General features: G+C 48.2%; 1 protein-coding gene across 3 annotated transcripts; it reads right to left on the bottom strand.

The window, feature by feature from the left end:
- Positions 1-1,458: 1,458 nt before the first annotated feature.
- On the bottom strand, positions 1,459-12,727 carry LOC123927665 (myeloid cell nuclear differentiation antigen-like). 3 transcript variants are annotated; one of them, XM_045982357.1, is made up of 8 exons: positions 12,541-12,727; positions 9,111-9,170; positions 7,986-8,270; positions 6,739-6,872; positions 6,079-6,312; positions 4,678-5,100; positions 2,902-3,090; positions 1,459-1,675 (listed from the first exon to the last, which is right to left on the bottom strand). In XM_045982357.1, the coding sequence occupies exons 3-8, from the start codon at positions 8,248-8,250 to the stop codon at positions 1,541-1,543; spliced, it is 1,380 nt and encodes a 459-aa protein (XP_045838313.1). In that variant the 5' UTR covers positions 8,251-8,270; positions 9,111-9,170; positions 12,541-12,727; the 3' UTR covers positions 1,459-1,540. The 3 variants fall into 3 exon arrangements, with proteins under 3 accessions (XP_045838313.1, XP_045838315.1, XP_045838314.1); XM_045982359.1 differs by having other exon boundaries at positions 9,111-9,157; XM_045982358.1 differs by lacking the exon at positions 9,111-9,170.
- Between the last annotated feature and the right edge of the window lie 13 nt (positions 12,728-12,740).

Genomic DNA, 12,740 nt, shown 5'->3' with positions numbered 1-12,740 from the left:
CCCTTGATTTGAGCTCAGGTCATGATCTCAGGGTCACAAGACTGAGCCCTGAACAGGGCTCCAAACTCAGTGAGGGGTCTGCTCGAGATTCTCTCTCTCCATCTCCGCCTGCCCCTCTGCACTGCTCCCCCACTCCTGTTATCTCTCCAAAATATACAGATCTTAAAAAAAAAAAAGAGTAAAGAGGAACATTAAGGACCTCAGAGAGGGTCCAGTGAAAAGACCTATTCAATCAGGTTGAGGCTTGGTTTCAGTCTCGGCAGGATGGGTCTGGAGCTGTCCCCTCTGCTGTTTACCCCTAATGTGCAGCCTCCTTGTCTGGTTAGCTGGTTGCCCAGATTGGAAAGATAAGTCTTACTGGGTAACACTCGCCAGCCGGCACAGCGTCATCCTTCTGCTCTGGGCTCAACCCCACAGCACCTGTTGGGCCTCCCTTGATCCCAGCCCCAGCGAGTGCATCCAGGACTCAGCCGGTCGGTGAGGCCCCTGTGCGGAGCTCTCGTCTCTCCGGATGCCAGCTGTGTAGGTACCACGCAAAGTGATGTACACCGTGTGGCGGCGTGGCTCCCAGGCTCGGCTCGGACACCTGCTCTCTGGCTGCGGTCAGGAAACCCTCCCAGGTAAGCCCCTCACCCCCGGAGCGTCTGTGGTACTTACCTGCTGAGTCTGCTTCCTCTCACCCCCGTCCCAGGATGGAGTCACGCTGTTGCTTCTGGGGGGAGGCTACTCGGCAGTGCCCAGAAGCGGAGTCAACTGTGTACTTACATACGGATTTTAGGAATTTAACTTCTTGAGGTGATGTGTGCCGGCACTCAGAGTAGATGCCGGTCACTATTTTATAACTTTGTGCTCTTTGCATGTCCCTCCTTGGGTCACATGGTCTGGAATCCACACACTTAAAATGTGAGAATAAGAAAACACCACTGAAGGGTAATAGCGTGCTTGCCTCCAGATCGGGGGAGGGGACCCGGCACCTCACCGCCGCTGGAGATAGGGAAGCGTCTTGAAAATCTTGGCCTCTCTGTATAAATCAGCGATCGTGCTTCTTCCAGAGAAACCAATGACACGAATGCTCCCCTTCAGAGAGCATAAGTGCAGAAAGGAGTTATTTTTTGCGGGGGGAAACCGAATAAACCTTTCTGTAGGGCCCAGGATTCACTGATCTTCAGATAGGCTGTGGGACCGACCTGCGTCACCTGAGGCAACCCCAGTGAGGACCTTGCCCTCTGGAAGTCACAGTCTGCACACAGACCCCCATGTTGGTGAGGTCCAGAGCCGCACCCCCTTGTCCCATGGCTCACAGCGCACAGACCCACCACCATCACACAGCTCACTGCTGGTTTAGAGAGAATTCGGCTGACGATGCCCTTTGTAAAAGGAAGTTTTATTTTTTTGCACTATAACTGTGTTAGATACAAAATGTAATATTCTTAGAAAAGACAGAAAAATACAAGTAACTTTTATGAAATAAAGAAATATAATCTACAACGCAGATACAAAAAGCCCTTAATGTGCTGGGCTACTCCTGCCGCACCTGTCTTTAATAGAAATCCTCAGTCTTAACCAGACCACTGTTAAAGTCCATGAACTGATCCAGGGGCGAGTTCATCATATCAAATTCCACCTTTACATCAAAATTGACTGGTTCCTTCTTGCTTTTCCTAGCCTTGACGACCTTAGAGGAGAGAAGAGAAAGACGTGGTGAGACCCTAGGGGCTGCAGCGAAGGTGTGCAGTGCTTCCTCCCACCGGCACCGAGTCTCTGGCTCCGTCAACGCCCCCTGTCCCCTCGAAGGCTCCTTCTCTCTCTCCTGTGTCCTGCACTGTACCCAGGAGTGCTGTCGCCTGCCTTTCAATGACAATGACAGTCAGGGCCTCTATCAAAGAAACGGGAAGAATGGCTGTGTCTTCGTCACTGTCTCAGTTCCCAGCACACAGTAAGCCCTCAGCCAGGCGGTTTCTTATGCGTATGAATATACACGTTATTATAGTATTATTTCTCTCGTGCAATATCCTTCACACCCATGACTTTAAGAATTATCCTTAATCTGGCAAGTGCTGCTGCTGCTTGCTGTCCCTGCCTCCAAACCCGGCCTCTCCCTAATGCATCTCTCCAGAGAGTTACTAGAATACTTTTTGCTAAAATGTCAAAGTCATCAGGCATTCTTCTGCATGAAATTTTTGAAGTGGTTACTTACTTCCACAATGAATGTTCCATTTCCGTTTATTTCTGACAAAAGAAAGACACCATCTGCTTCCTGGCCCCTGTTTTTACTCCCTGGCCTCATCTTGCCACCGTCTCTGCATCATGGCATTTCGGTTGTACAGAAACTGTGTTGTCTCTCAGTTCTGAGGATATGCGTCCATCATTGACTTTGCCTAGAACTCTTTCCAGTGTCTGCTTTGCTGCAGAAAACTACCTAGTGCAGACTGGTTTCCATTTTTGCATTGGACAGTTAGATAATGTGTATGGTCTCCCCTAACCATGTATGGTCTTACATCAACCCTATGACGCAGAGACTGTGACCCTTTCAGAGGACCTCAAAGCTCCTTCCCCAGCATCAGGCAAGTGGTGAGTCCTGAAGCCAGGACTCTAATCACGTCCGTCCTATTCAAAGCTCTGCCCTCAATCATTATGAGAAGTTGCCTCCCTGCCTTCCTAACATCTTCAAATATTTCCTTATTTAGCTTAAGCGTCCTATCTTTTTGAAATCTATGTGAATATCATTTCCTCACAGCCTTTTAAAAATCCTCCACTTAAAAATGAACGCAAGGCATGGCTGCGTTCTCCTCCCACCTGCTGGACCCTATGTGTCCGAAAACAGGAACCCGGTGCCCTCAAAACCTGAACAAAATTATTTGCCTCTTTTGGCAAACCAACATTCCTCTGTCCAGTCCCCACCTGGATGAAGCTGTGAGTTCCACATGTCAGTTTCAGCTTCTGATCAATTGTCTTCAGCTGAAAGCAGAAGAGTCGAAGCTTATCTCCTTTCTCACACTTGATGTTGTGCCATCGCTCGTTCCCCACGACCTCCATCGTTCCTGTGCTGTCCTGTATCTCGTACACTGTCGTCTTCCGATTCACTTTTTTCTGTAACAGAAAGGCAACCTTCAGTTTCTGAAGCCACAGCAGTGACTTTCCCATGTACGAGGAAGCACCTGGTGGCACAGGAAAGGCTGGACATGAGAAAGCAATCACAGGCGCGATGCACACACTGCTGGGGCAAGGGCTTCTCAGAGAACTTGCCTTTTATTATCCTGCTTTCATATGTTCCTCCCCTTTCTCGTTCTAGATATTTTCTATCTGCCATTCTAGAACAATGAGGTTTCTTCCTATTTTCTACTGCGTCACCACAAGGGAAGCGTTGATTGCTTAAGATGACTGGAATCTGGGCGCCTGGGTGGCTCAGTGGGTTAAGCCTCTGCCTACATCTCAGGTCATGACCCCAGGGTCCTGGGATCGAGCCCCACATCGGGCTCTCTGCTCAGCAGGGAGCCTGCTTCCTCCTCTCTCTCTGCCTGCTTTTCTGCCTACTTGTGATCTCTGTCTGTCAAATAAATAAATAAAATCTTTAAAAAAAAAAGATAACTGGAATCAAGAGGAGCTGAACTCTGGCGGACTCCTTTAGCTCCTGTCTGTAGGCAGAAAGGAACAGACACGACCATGACTATTCGTTCAGTCAGTTATAAGAAACTGATATAAGAAGTAAGTTTCCAGTAACTCAGTCTCTTTTTGAACCTTCTTCCTTTACCCGCTCTTCTCAAAATCTTATCTCCACTGACCAGAATCCCGCAGTTCACAATCTACGGCTTCTCACTTTCTTAAGTTATAACTCCTCAGTTCTATAAATGCATTTCTGTGGTCTCTTAAAGACAGTGTAAGAAAGGAATGGGAGTAAATTAAGGGGCCATCTCAGAAGAGAGCCATTTAGGATCATGAAGCACATAAGATCGTATGAGATCCTCTGGGATACCAGAGGAGCTCGGGACGGTTTGCAAATTCTGGGATTATTGAATGCATCATAGACTAGTACTCATGCACATGGCATGGCAGTAAAACTCTCCAGCCATCCCTCCACCTTTTCGGGAAATCATGGAATTAGACTGTCACATCCTCCAAATATCATGCAATATGAAAGCTTAGTCTTCAACTCTTCATAAATAATGTATTAAATAAACAGGTTAGAGGACACAGCCTTGAATGATTATATTATTTGCCTGCATGTTGAAAGTATTCCCGTTCAGGAGAATAGAAGCCAATAATGTTTATCGCAATGAATGTGTGTTACAGCCAGAATTAATCTTGGTGAGGGCAATCTGTTATTCAAAGGGAAAGGAAAAAGAAAAAAAAAGATTTATACAGTCATGGAGGAGCTCAGCGATATAATTATGATTTATACCCTCTGCTGTCCTTGCTCATGGAGGGTGAAAATAATTACTACTGGTGAAATGACAAGGTTTCTAGGGACTCTTTTTCAAAGAACTTGCATGAAGGTATCTCGGTTAGCAGACGAGCAGGCCCTGTTTCCTGCCATGTGGCACACTCGACCTCCTGTCTGCGGTCGGGTCACAGGCCAGAGCCAGGCTCCACCCCCGGGTCCATGTGCAGAGCCTGGCCAGTGAAAACACTCAATTTCAGGTACAGATAGAGAGAATAAAAACCATTCTAAGGGATTACCTCATACAGCAGAAATAATCCATACACAAACGTTCCTGATGCTTGCTTGTAAAGATTATCGATCTTGGGGGTTTCGTTTGCTCTTTTGATGATGCTGTTTGGGACCACGATCAACTGGAAAGGGTCTGCTTCGAACACGGAGGAGGTTTTGTTTATCTCCAGGATTCCTTTGCACTCGTAGTAATCTAATATGGTAATGATATTCTCTTTTGTGAATTTCTCCTTCAGGTTGCTGTTCAAAACCTTCACATGGAAAAACTGAGTGGGAGTGGCCACCGTCGCATGAAACATTCTGGTTTTGCCCTCTTCTGGGGACTCGTATTCGAATGGTTCCGTTGCCTTCAGTACCAGGACCGTCAAGGGGCCCTGCTGAAGGACACGTCCTCTAGGAGCAGCTTGATGAGGGCCCTTCACCATCTGGTTCTGTGTTGGACAGAAACAGGGAAACAGACTTACAAGTCTGGGCAGGGAATTCCAAGCAGGTCACTTTCTCACATGCGAAGCCTCCATGGGAGCAGGGGGACCGCAGCGACCCTCACAGGCATTTGGAGCTGGAGCCGAGCTAGAAGGAAACTGCCTGACAGAAAGGAAAAGCTGACGTACCGGTGGCTTCTCTAGCAGACAGACAAGGCAGCAGACAGCGGCGCCGGAGCCCGAACACCCGCATTTTAACAGAATCTTTCTGAATGAAAGCCTGATCCTCGTGGAATCGGGGATGACCAGAGCCTCGCCCAGAAGGAAGATTCAAGTATTTTATTCAAGTATGTCCCCCACCCGTTTAGTGTTCAACGAACGACTAAAGAAAACAAAGCGTGAAGAGCAAACAGCGGGGACGGCCCTGGACGTGGGGACCGGCGGCCACACAAGCCACAGAGGCTCAGCGCTCTCGGTGCATCTGGGGCCCTGCTGAGGGTCCAGCTGATGTCATCCCCGCTCGAGAAAAGGGGCTGTTAGGGGCTCCCAATTCCCCATTCTCCTTGGCTCTGGGGGGAGAGGTGGCTGGAACCGTGAGTCCACAGCAGTGCTCGGTGGCAGCAGGAGGGCAGCTGTGTTCACCTCTAGTCCCCTTGCTCCCTGTGGCCTGGCCTGCATGAGGAGCCGGCGAATCATGCCATGAAGAGGAAACCACCTTGTCTGGGCCCTGCGTATGGCGGACAAAGATGGGTCTTGGGTTCATGGAACGTGGAGCTGAACCATTCATCCCACGGCCCCAAAGTACTTAGACTGGTCTGGCCCGGGGTAGGCCACACGGTGACCGTGGCTGTGGCTTCTCCTCATGTGACCAATCTACCCATAACAAGGGGAGCCCCTTTGCCCAAGCGAGCTGGGATGCCTGTGACTGACGGCGGCGGCGGCTCCTGGGTGCGGAAAGACTCGGCAAGGATAAGCGGGAAGCGGTACCTGGGGAGGGCCGGGGAAGAACGGAGCTGACGCTGAGGCCTGGGGCTGTGGAAGAGAGCGGCCGGCTGCGAACGTGCTGCCTCCCAGATGGCCGACCGGCCCAGTGTGCAGAGCTGACGCTGAGCCGACGGCTGCGAACGTGCTGCCTCCCAGACCGCCGACCGGCCCACTCTGCGGCGGGGCCACCTTATTCTTTTTGGTCGCGGCCGTCCCTTTGGTGGCCGTTTTTCTTTTCTGAAAGGAGTTTAATGCTCCTGTTAGCGGTTTTCAGTATTAAAAGAAGCACAACACAGTTTCATTACTTTGCTGCAGATTCTTCTTACAGGGAGCGTGGTGTCCTGAGAAACGCCAGGTGTCCCCGGCTGTCCCCTGAGAGACCGGCAGTGGGTGAGGGCGGGCAGAGCTGACAACCCGGGAGGATGCACACAGGTCGCTCCTGGGGCTGCCCGAGTCGGGACCGGAGGAGCTCCAGACTCCAGAAAATCCGCATAAACGAGGTGACGCCATCACATTTATGTGCCTCCCTTTGCCGGCACGAGGCACGAAGCACGTGACCCATAACGCCTCCACTGGGCAAATGGGCGCTGTTAGGAAGCTGACCGAGTCCTGTGGCAGAGCTCCTGGCCGGGCCCGGAAGCCCGTGGTCCTCCTCCGGCTTACCTGAAACGTGGCGGTCCCCTCCTGTGTGTCGCACATCCGAGCGCTACTCGTGGCGGTGGCAGCTGGAGTGGGGCCCGCTCCTCCCTGCTGCCTCTTTTTCTTAGGAGTTTCTTCTGTTTTCGTTTTCTTTGCAACTGATACAAAAACAAGGAGGACACACTGAACCCGGAGCTGAAGCAGTTTCAAAGCCAAGTCCTCTCAGCTGCCGCTTGGGATCTAGGTACCCTCGAGTGTGCCTGCCCTGCAGGAGTCAGCCTGACCCAGGGGGACTGACGGCCACACCGCAGGCTGGGAGACTGCCGCCCGCTCCGTGGTGTTGTCCGAACTCACTCCCCGTGCACTGAGCACGTCCTCCCCATCCTCTGGCTTCCCATGCGCCTCCATCCCACCCTTTCCCAGGCCCGTTCTCCCATCATTTCCTTAAAAATCCAAGGTCTTCATGACACTGACTGCTTGGTCATGTTCTTCAAAGGATCTATTAAAATAACAGAAACCAATGAAATGACATAAGATACAGGTTGGTGAGGTGACAAAATGGCGACATTGGCCTTTGGATTTAAAAAAAAAAATTGTTTCACTGTGTTGCCTACCAGAGGCAAGTAGTCCATCTCTCTGAGAAGTAGGTTTTATGTTAAGAACACGGCACCCTTGTTACCAGAGGGGAGATGATCACGTGGCAAACAGTGTTAGTAGAAGAGGCACAGTCAGGGGTGCTTGGGTGGTTCAGTGGGTTAAGCCTCTGCCTTCAGCTCAGGTCATGATCTCAGGGTCCTGGCATCGAGCCCTGCATCGGGCTCTCTGCTCAGCGGGGAGCCTGCTTCCTCCTCTCTCTCTCTGCCTGCCTCTCTGCCTCCTTGTGATCTCTCTCTCTGTGTCAAATAAATAAATAGAAATCTTAAAAAAAAAGAAAAGGCATATTCATTGGTCGAATGTAATTATTTTAAAATTGATGATTATTTTGTAATTTGCTAACATTTCCAAGGCACTGGAAGCCTCGAGGTCTCATGTACTCCCTCTATCTTTCATTCTCATCCTAACACACCCTCCAGCGCAGATCCATCAATCAGTCCCCTTCCCGGGAAAGGGGACACCCAGGGCTGTCAGCATGTTGGTCCCCGCGTCCTGTTGGTCCCAGTCGCTGAGTCGTGCCCTAGGAAAGGGCATGCCAGCCCCAACCAAGTACTCTTCTACTCAGTGTGGGGAAGGGGGATCAGGGGGAGGCCTCAGGTGCGGGTCTTCCTTATTACCTTTCATCTTCTCATTTCTAAGTTGCTTAACAATGTCCTTAAGTGGTGGCATGTCCTTGAATAGGTCTATTAGCTTGTCCACACAGGCAGGTCCTGGGAACTTCTTTTCCATCAGGTCGGCAATCCTGACCTTGTTATATTCTTCTTGCATGTTGGCGGTGAGTCCCAGATCGCGGGCCAGCAGGGACTTGACTATGCTGAACTGGTACTCGTTGATGACCTCCAGTCCCTTCAGCAGAATAATTCTCTTGTAGTCACTCCCCATCTCTCCGGGTGTGGCTGAGCCTGAAAGGGAAAAATACCATACGGTGTTATACCTTCATCCAGATGGTTTAAAAGTTCGGTTGTGTCTATGTGAGCGAGGCACCCATGCCCAGGTGTCGTCCTTACGTGTCTGTGACAAAGAGGAACTTAATTTCCAGGTGTGTCACTGTGGGAAATGGGTTGAGAACTGCTGTATTTGGGACTTCTAAGCAATTCTTTCCTTTTAGTAATGATAGTTGAGTTGGGCTGGGTTGGGGATGGGTGTGGTGGCAGGAGGTCTGGAAAGAGGCAGATGATGCCCTGTGTGGAGTGTGGGCTGTAGGGAGTCAGAGTCCCTGCTGCCTCCCGCCATCCCGTGTTGGGGCTGCAGTCTGCCCCTGGATGTCTGCCTGCTGGCTCCTGACTCTGCAGCGTCTCACTCCCAGTGACCGTCTTCCCCCCGTTCCCCACTGGGTACCTGCCCAGCGCACCTGACTCTCCCCTAGTCAGTCCTTCTCACATCCTCTCTCCCTGGGGCTGTGGCTATGTTCTCCGTGTCCTCTGTACCCTGGTCCCCTGTTCTCTCATGCAGAATCACAGCCCTGATTGGCCAGAATTACGTAAGAGTTGCTTGAATTTCCTCCTTTTGGGCTACTTTATCTACTCAGTTATCTCTCTGTATGCCACACTTCTAGCCATCTTGAAATCCTTCAATAGTTCTCTGTTTACTTTGGGAAGTACTCCTTGATCTTTAGCGTGGGTTGGAGGCCTTGAATACTGTGTCTTCCTGACTTCTCCCCTTTCCATTGTTCATATTTAAGCTCCAGAAATTTGCATGGTGTTGTGCTATGTCAAGCTCTCTGCATGAAATGTACCTCTTACCTTTTCTTTGTTTCTTCTTCTTCTTCTTCTTCTTCTTCTTTTTTTCCCTGAAAGGTAAATCTAGAGAATATATGGTCTTCAGGAAACTAGTATAATGCAACTTCACATTCTGCCAAGTTATGTGCAGGCACAGATATGTTCAGCCTGAATCCAATCGCATTCTTATGCTGGATATTTTTACATAGTGTCCTAAACTCGGAATCTAATAACTCAGCTTATGAAAATCACTACGTGTGAAAAAATGCCGCTTTTGTCATTATTTTTTTCTCTCATATCTTCCCTCAACACATGACTCTATAAGCAGAAGATGATTGTTAACAGCTTAGACTTGGGAGTTCAGAAGACTTAGCTCCTAGATCATAATCATGTGACCACATACTACAACAGATAAACTTGAATGTGAGTGAGTGATTTGTATGATGAGAATGAAGCCTGTCCCATAAGAAGACAGAACGGATTCAGAAATAGAAGATAGAAAACCCACGTGAGAACTCTCAGGGTACAAGGTCAGACTGTCCACACCCATATGCTGTTACTTGTTGAAAGAATAAAATATAAAATGAAAAGGAGAAAATATTTAAAGAAATAATGAGATACACTTCTTGGGATTAAAATAACATGAACATCCTCAAGGAACTGGCCAGCAGAGAGCAAAATGAAAGGACAGGAAAAACCCACATCAGAACATAATGTAGAGAAACCGAAAAATATCCAAAACAGCAAGAAAAATTTGACGTCCAGAGGAAAAGAGTGGATCATTTACAAAGTTTCAGAATCACATTTTTAACAGCAAACTGGCATGGAGTACCTACATATAGTATTTCACCCAAATTCTATATCCACACTTTTGAAATTTCCCAAAACTATGAAAACAAAAAGTTGTGTGGGTACGTGTCAATTTGATGACAAAATTTGTTACAAAAATATCTGATGTGAGATCTCAGGAGCCTAGATAGATTTTTTTTTCTTTTTTTTTTTTTTTTTTAAATTCCACCTTAAAGCAGGTGCTCACACGTCCTGCTGATGTGGTTTTGAGTGGCATTGTTGGGGCCTGCAGCTAAGGGCCAAGAAGGAATTCTCGAGACATCTTTGGTGCAAAAAGCGGTTTTATTAAAGCACGGGGCCAGGAGGATTCATGGGCAGAAAGAGCTGCGGCTGCACTGGGATTGAGGGGTGACCGAAGGCAAACTTTAGGTTTGTGGGAAGTAAAGATAAGGGAAGTTCGAAAAGGACTTTCATATGCTACAGAAGAGGCGCAGGCTACTGAAGGCTTAGCTTTTGCCAAACTAAGGTTGTTTTCCCCTCTGGCAAAGCATTACCACTAAGACAGCAAGGAGCTTAAAAACAAAAACAAAAACAAAAACCCAGACAGCTGGGAGCTTCAAGGAGGAAGGTTATCCTCTGCTGGCCTCAAGTCCTGCTCAAAGGGCGGCAGGCTACAAGCACATTTAATTGTATCTACATTATTTTTTTTTTTGGTCCTTGTTTCCCACAGCATTGCCCTACAACTGGCAGTGCCTGTCAGCTGAGAACCAGCACTCAGGTCTTACTACAAAATCCACAAGATGTGGTATGTGCCCCAGACAGCCTTCCTAAGTCACTCAAATTCCAAATTTCAAAACATATGTGAACCCAAATGTTTCCGAGAGGTGTCGCCAACATAAATTGAAGAAAAAATAATTTTGAAACCAGAACTCTGTGTCTGGGTCCAATGCACTGAAATGCAACAAGATGAATCTGTGATACTGACCAACACAATAGACAGAAGACGTGTAACAAGAAGAAGCCAAGCAAGCAGTGTTTTGGGAACAGTGTTCCCCACGAAAATACACGAGGTCAGGAAAAAAGAAAAAAAAAAAAAAAAGCTGCCAACTAAAAAGAGAGAACAAGACCTTGGTAGACTCTTCCAATAATTTAAAAATAAATAGGGCCCCAACTGAAGCGAAACAAAACAGGAAGTAGATCAGCATGGTGGGGTGGATAGGGAAGAAAGAGGATGTGCCCACACAGCTATGGCCTGTTAGGCGGGGTCGAAGATATAAATTTGAAAGTGTTGCAAAGAAAAAGAGAGCACAGAATTGAGTGTAGGTGAGTGTTGCAAGTCAGTCACACACAGCAGTTCACCGGGTGCACATCAAGTGATAAAACCACTAAAAGGCAACATGTCTAAACTGGATTTTAAAAAAATCTACATATGTGTGGTTGACAAAAAGTAACTAAAAGTTTGTTAAAACGTTGCTGCTAGAAGCTGTAGGTGGAAACATTCAAGACAGCAATGGATCTGTCAGTACAGCCTTCAACAGACCTTACGACAAAGGTTTCAATCGGGACTGGAGTTCCAGGGCATGACGAAGGCTCTACCTTCCAGAAAGACGCAGCAGTTTTAGTTACGTATTGGCCTAACGGTCATAATATATATTTTTTATTATGAGCTTCTATTATTCATATTACAAATAGTGTCATAGAGCGTATTTCTCACTATATATCCATATACATGTATTAACAATTGAGAGAACTACAAGGAAGAAATGGACAAAATCGTGATTATAGTTTGATTCTAGCATATGTTAGTGACTGAACAAAGCAAGAAAAAAAGCAGAAAATACTTAGAAAAGTTGACCAACACTGCTCAGCTTAAGTAAAAAACTGATCTAACACTTAGGAAATCCCGAAACTTGTATTTAAGATGTTACATTTCTCTCCAATGTACATGAAATGTCTGCGTACTGAGCCCTACAGAACAACCAAAGCATCTTCCAAAACATGGCTAAGATTTGTCTCCCACCACCTGTTTTCCACAAACTCCACCATTTCCACAAACTTGACCATTTGCCTCTGCCTCTGAGGAGCCCGGGGAGCCTGTCTGCCACCACGACCTGAAATGCTGTCCGCCAGCCCTGGGAGAGAGGACGCACAGCACACGCTAGGGCGCCATGCGCTTGAGTGAGCGTGCCCGTGAACTCGAGAAACGTCCTGCTGTGTGTGTGTGCGTGTGTTCTCTTGTTTTGTGAAGCAGGGATAATACCACAGAATATAGTTTGTGTCCAGATGTGTTTTCTTCCTTCACATCATAGCCCAATACTTTTTTCATCCCACCCCCCTGTGCCCTACCCCAGCGCCCGCCACTGCTGGCAAGTTCCCTGGGTCCCCTCCAGGCAAGAAAGCCAAAGCCCACTTCTAAACATCAGCTCACACCGTGAACACCCGCAGGATGGATTCTAAAATCTGCAACAGCCCGAGATACCTATTGTCCCAGGTAGTAGAAGGATTAGGATGAAGGCTCTGAGATTTCCACTTTGCAGAATACAGTTGATGCCGGTCCTTCCCCGCCCCTCGCCCCCAAAGTTTCAAACACTCACTGGCCTCCTGTGATCCTGTGAGATGGAGGGAGGACCCACATGTCCTCTACACAAAGCCTAACCGGACTCACCTCCCTGAGGATTCTCCTGTATTCCAGATCCCGGGATCTCCCCCAGAAATGCAGCAGTCAGTATTTGTTCGGCTTGAGGAGGAAGATAAATCAGCCAAGCTCTCAGGATCTGAACGTCAGGGTGCTGCAAACCCCTGAAAGCTGAGGAAATAATTTCTGAGATGAGAAAATGGCGGTGGGGAGCATCACAGAGGAGCCCG

The sequence above is a fragment of the Meles meles genome, chromosome 17 (genome assembly GCF_922984935.1).
Source record: "Meles meles chromosome 17, mMelMel3.1 paternal haplotype, whole genome shotgun sequence".
Taxonomy (NCBI): domain Eukaryota; kingdom Metazoa; phylum Chordata; class Mammalia; order Carnivora; family Mustelidae; genus Meles; species Meles meles.
This window is presented reverse-complemented; position numbering and strand designations above follow the sequence as displayed.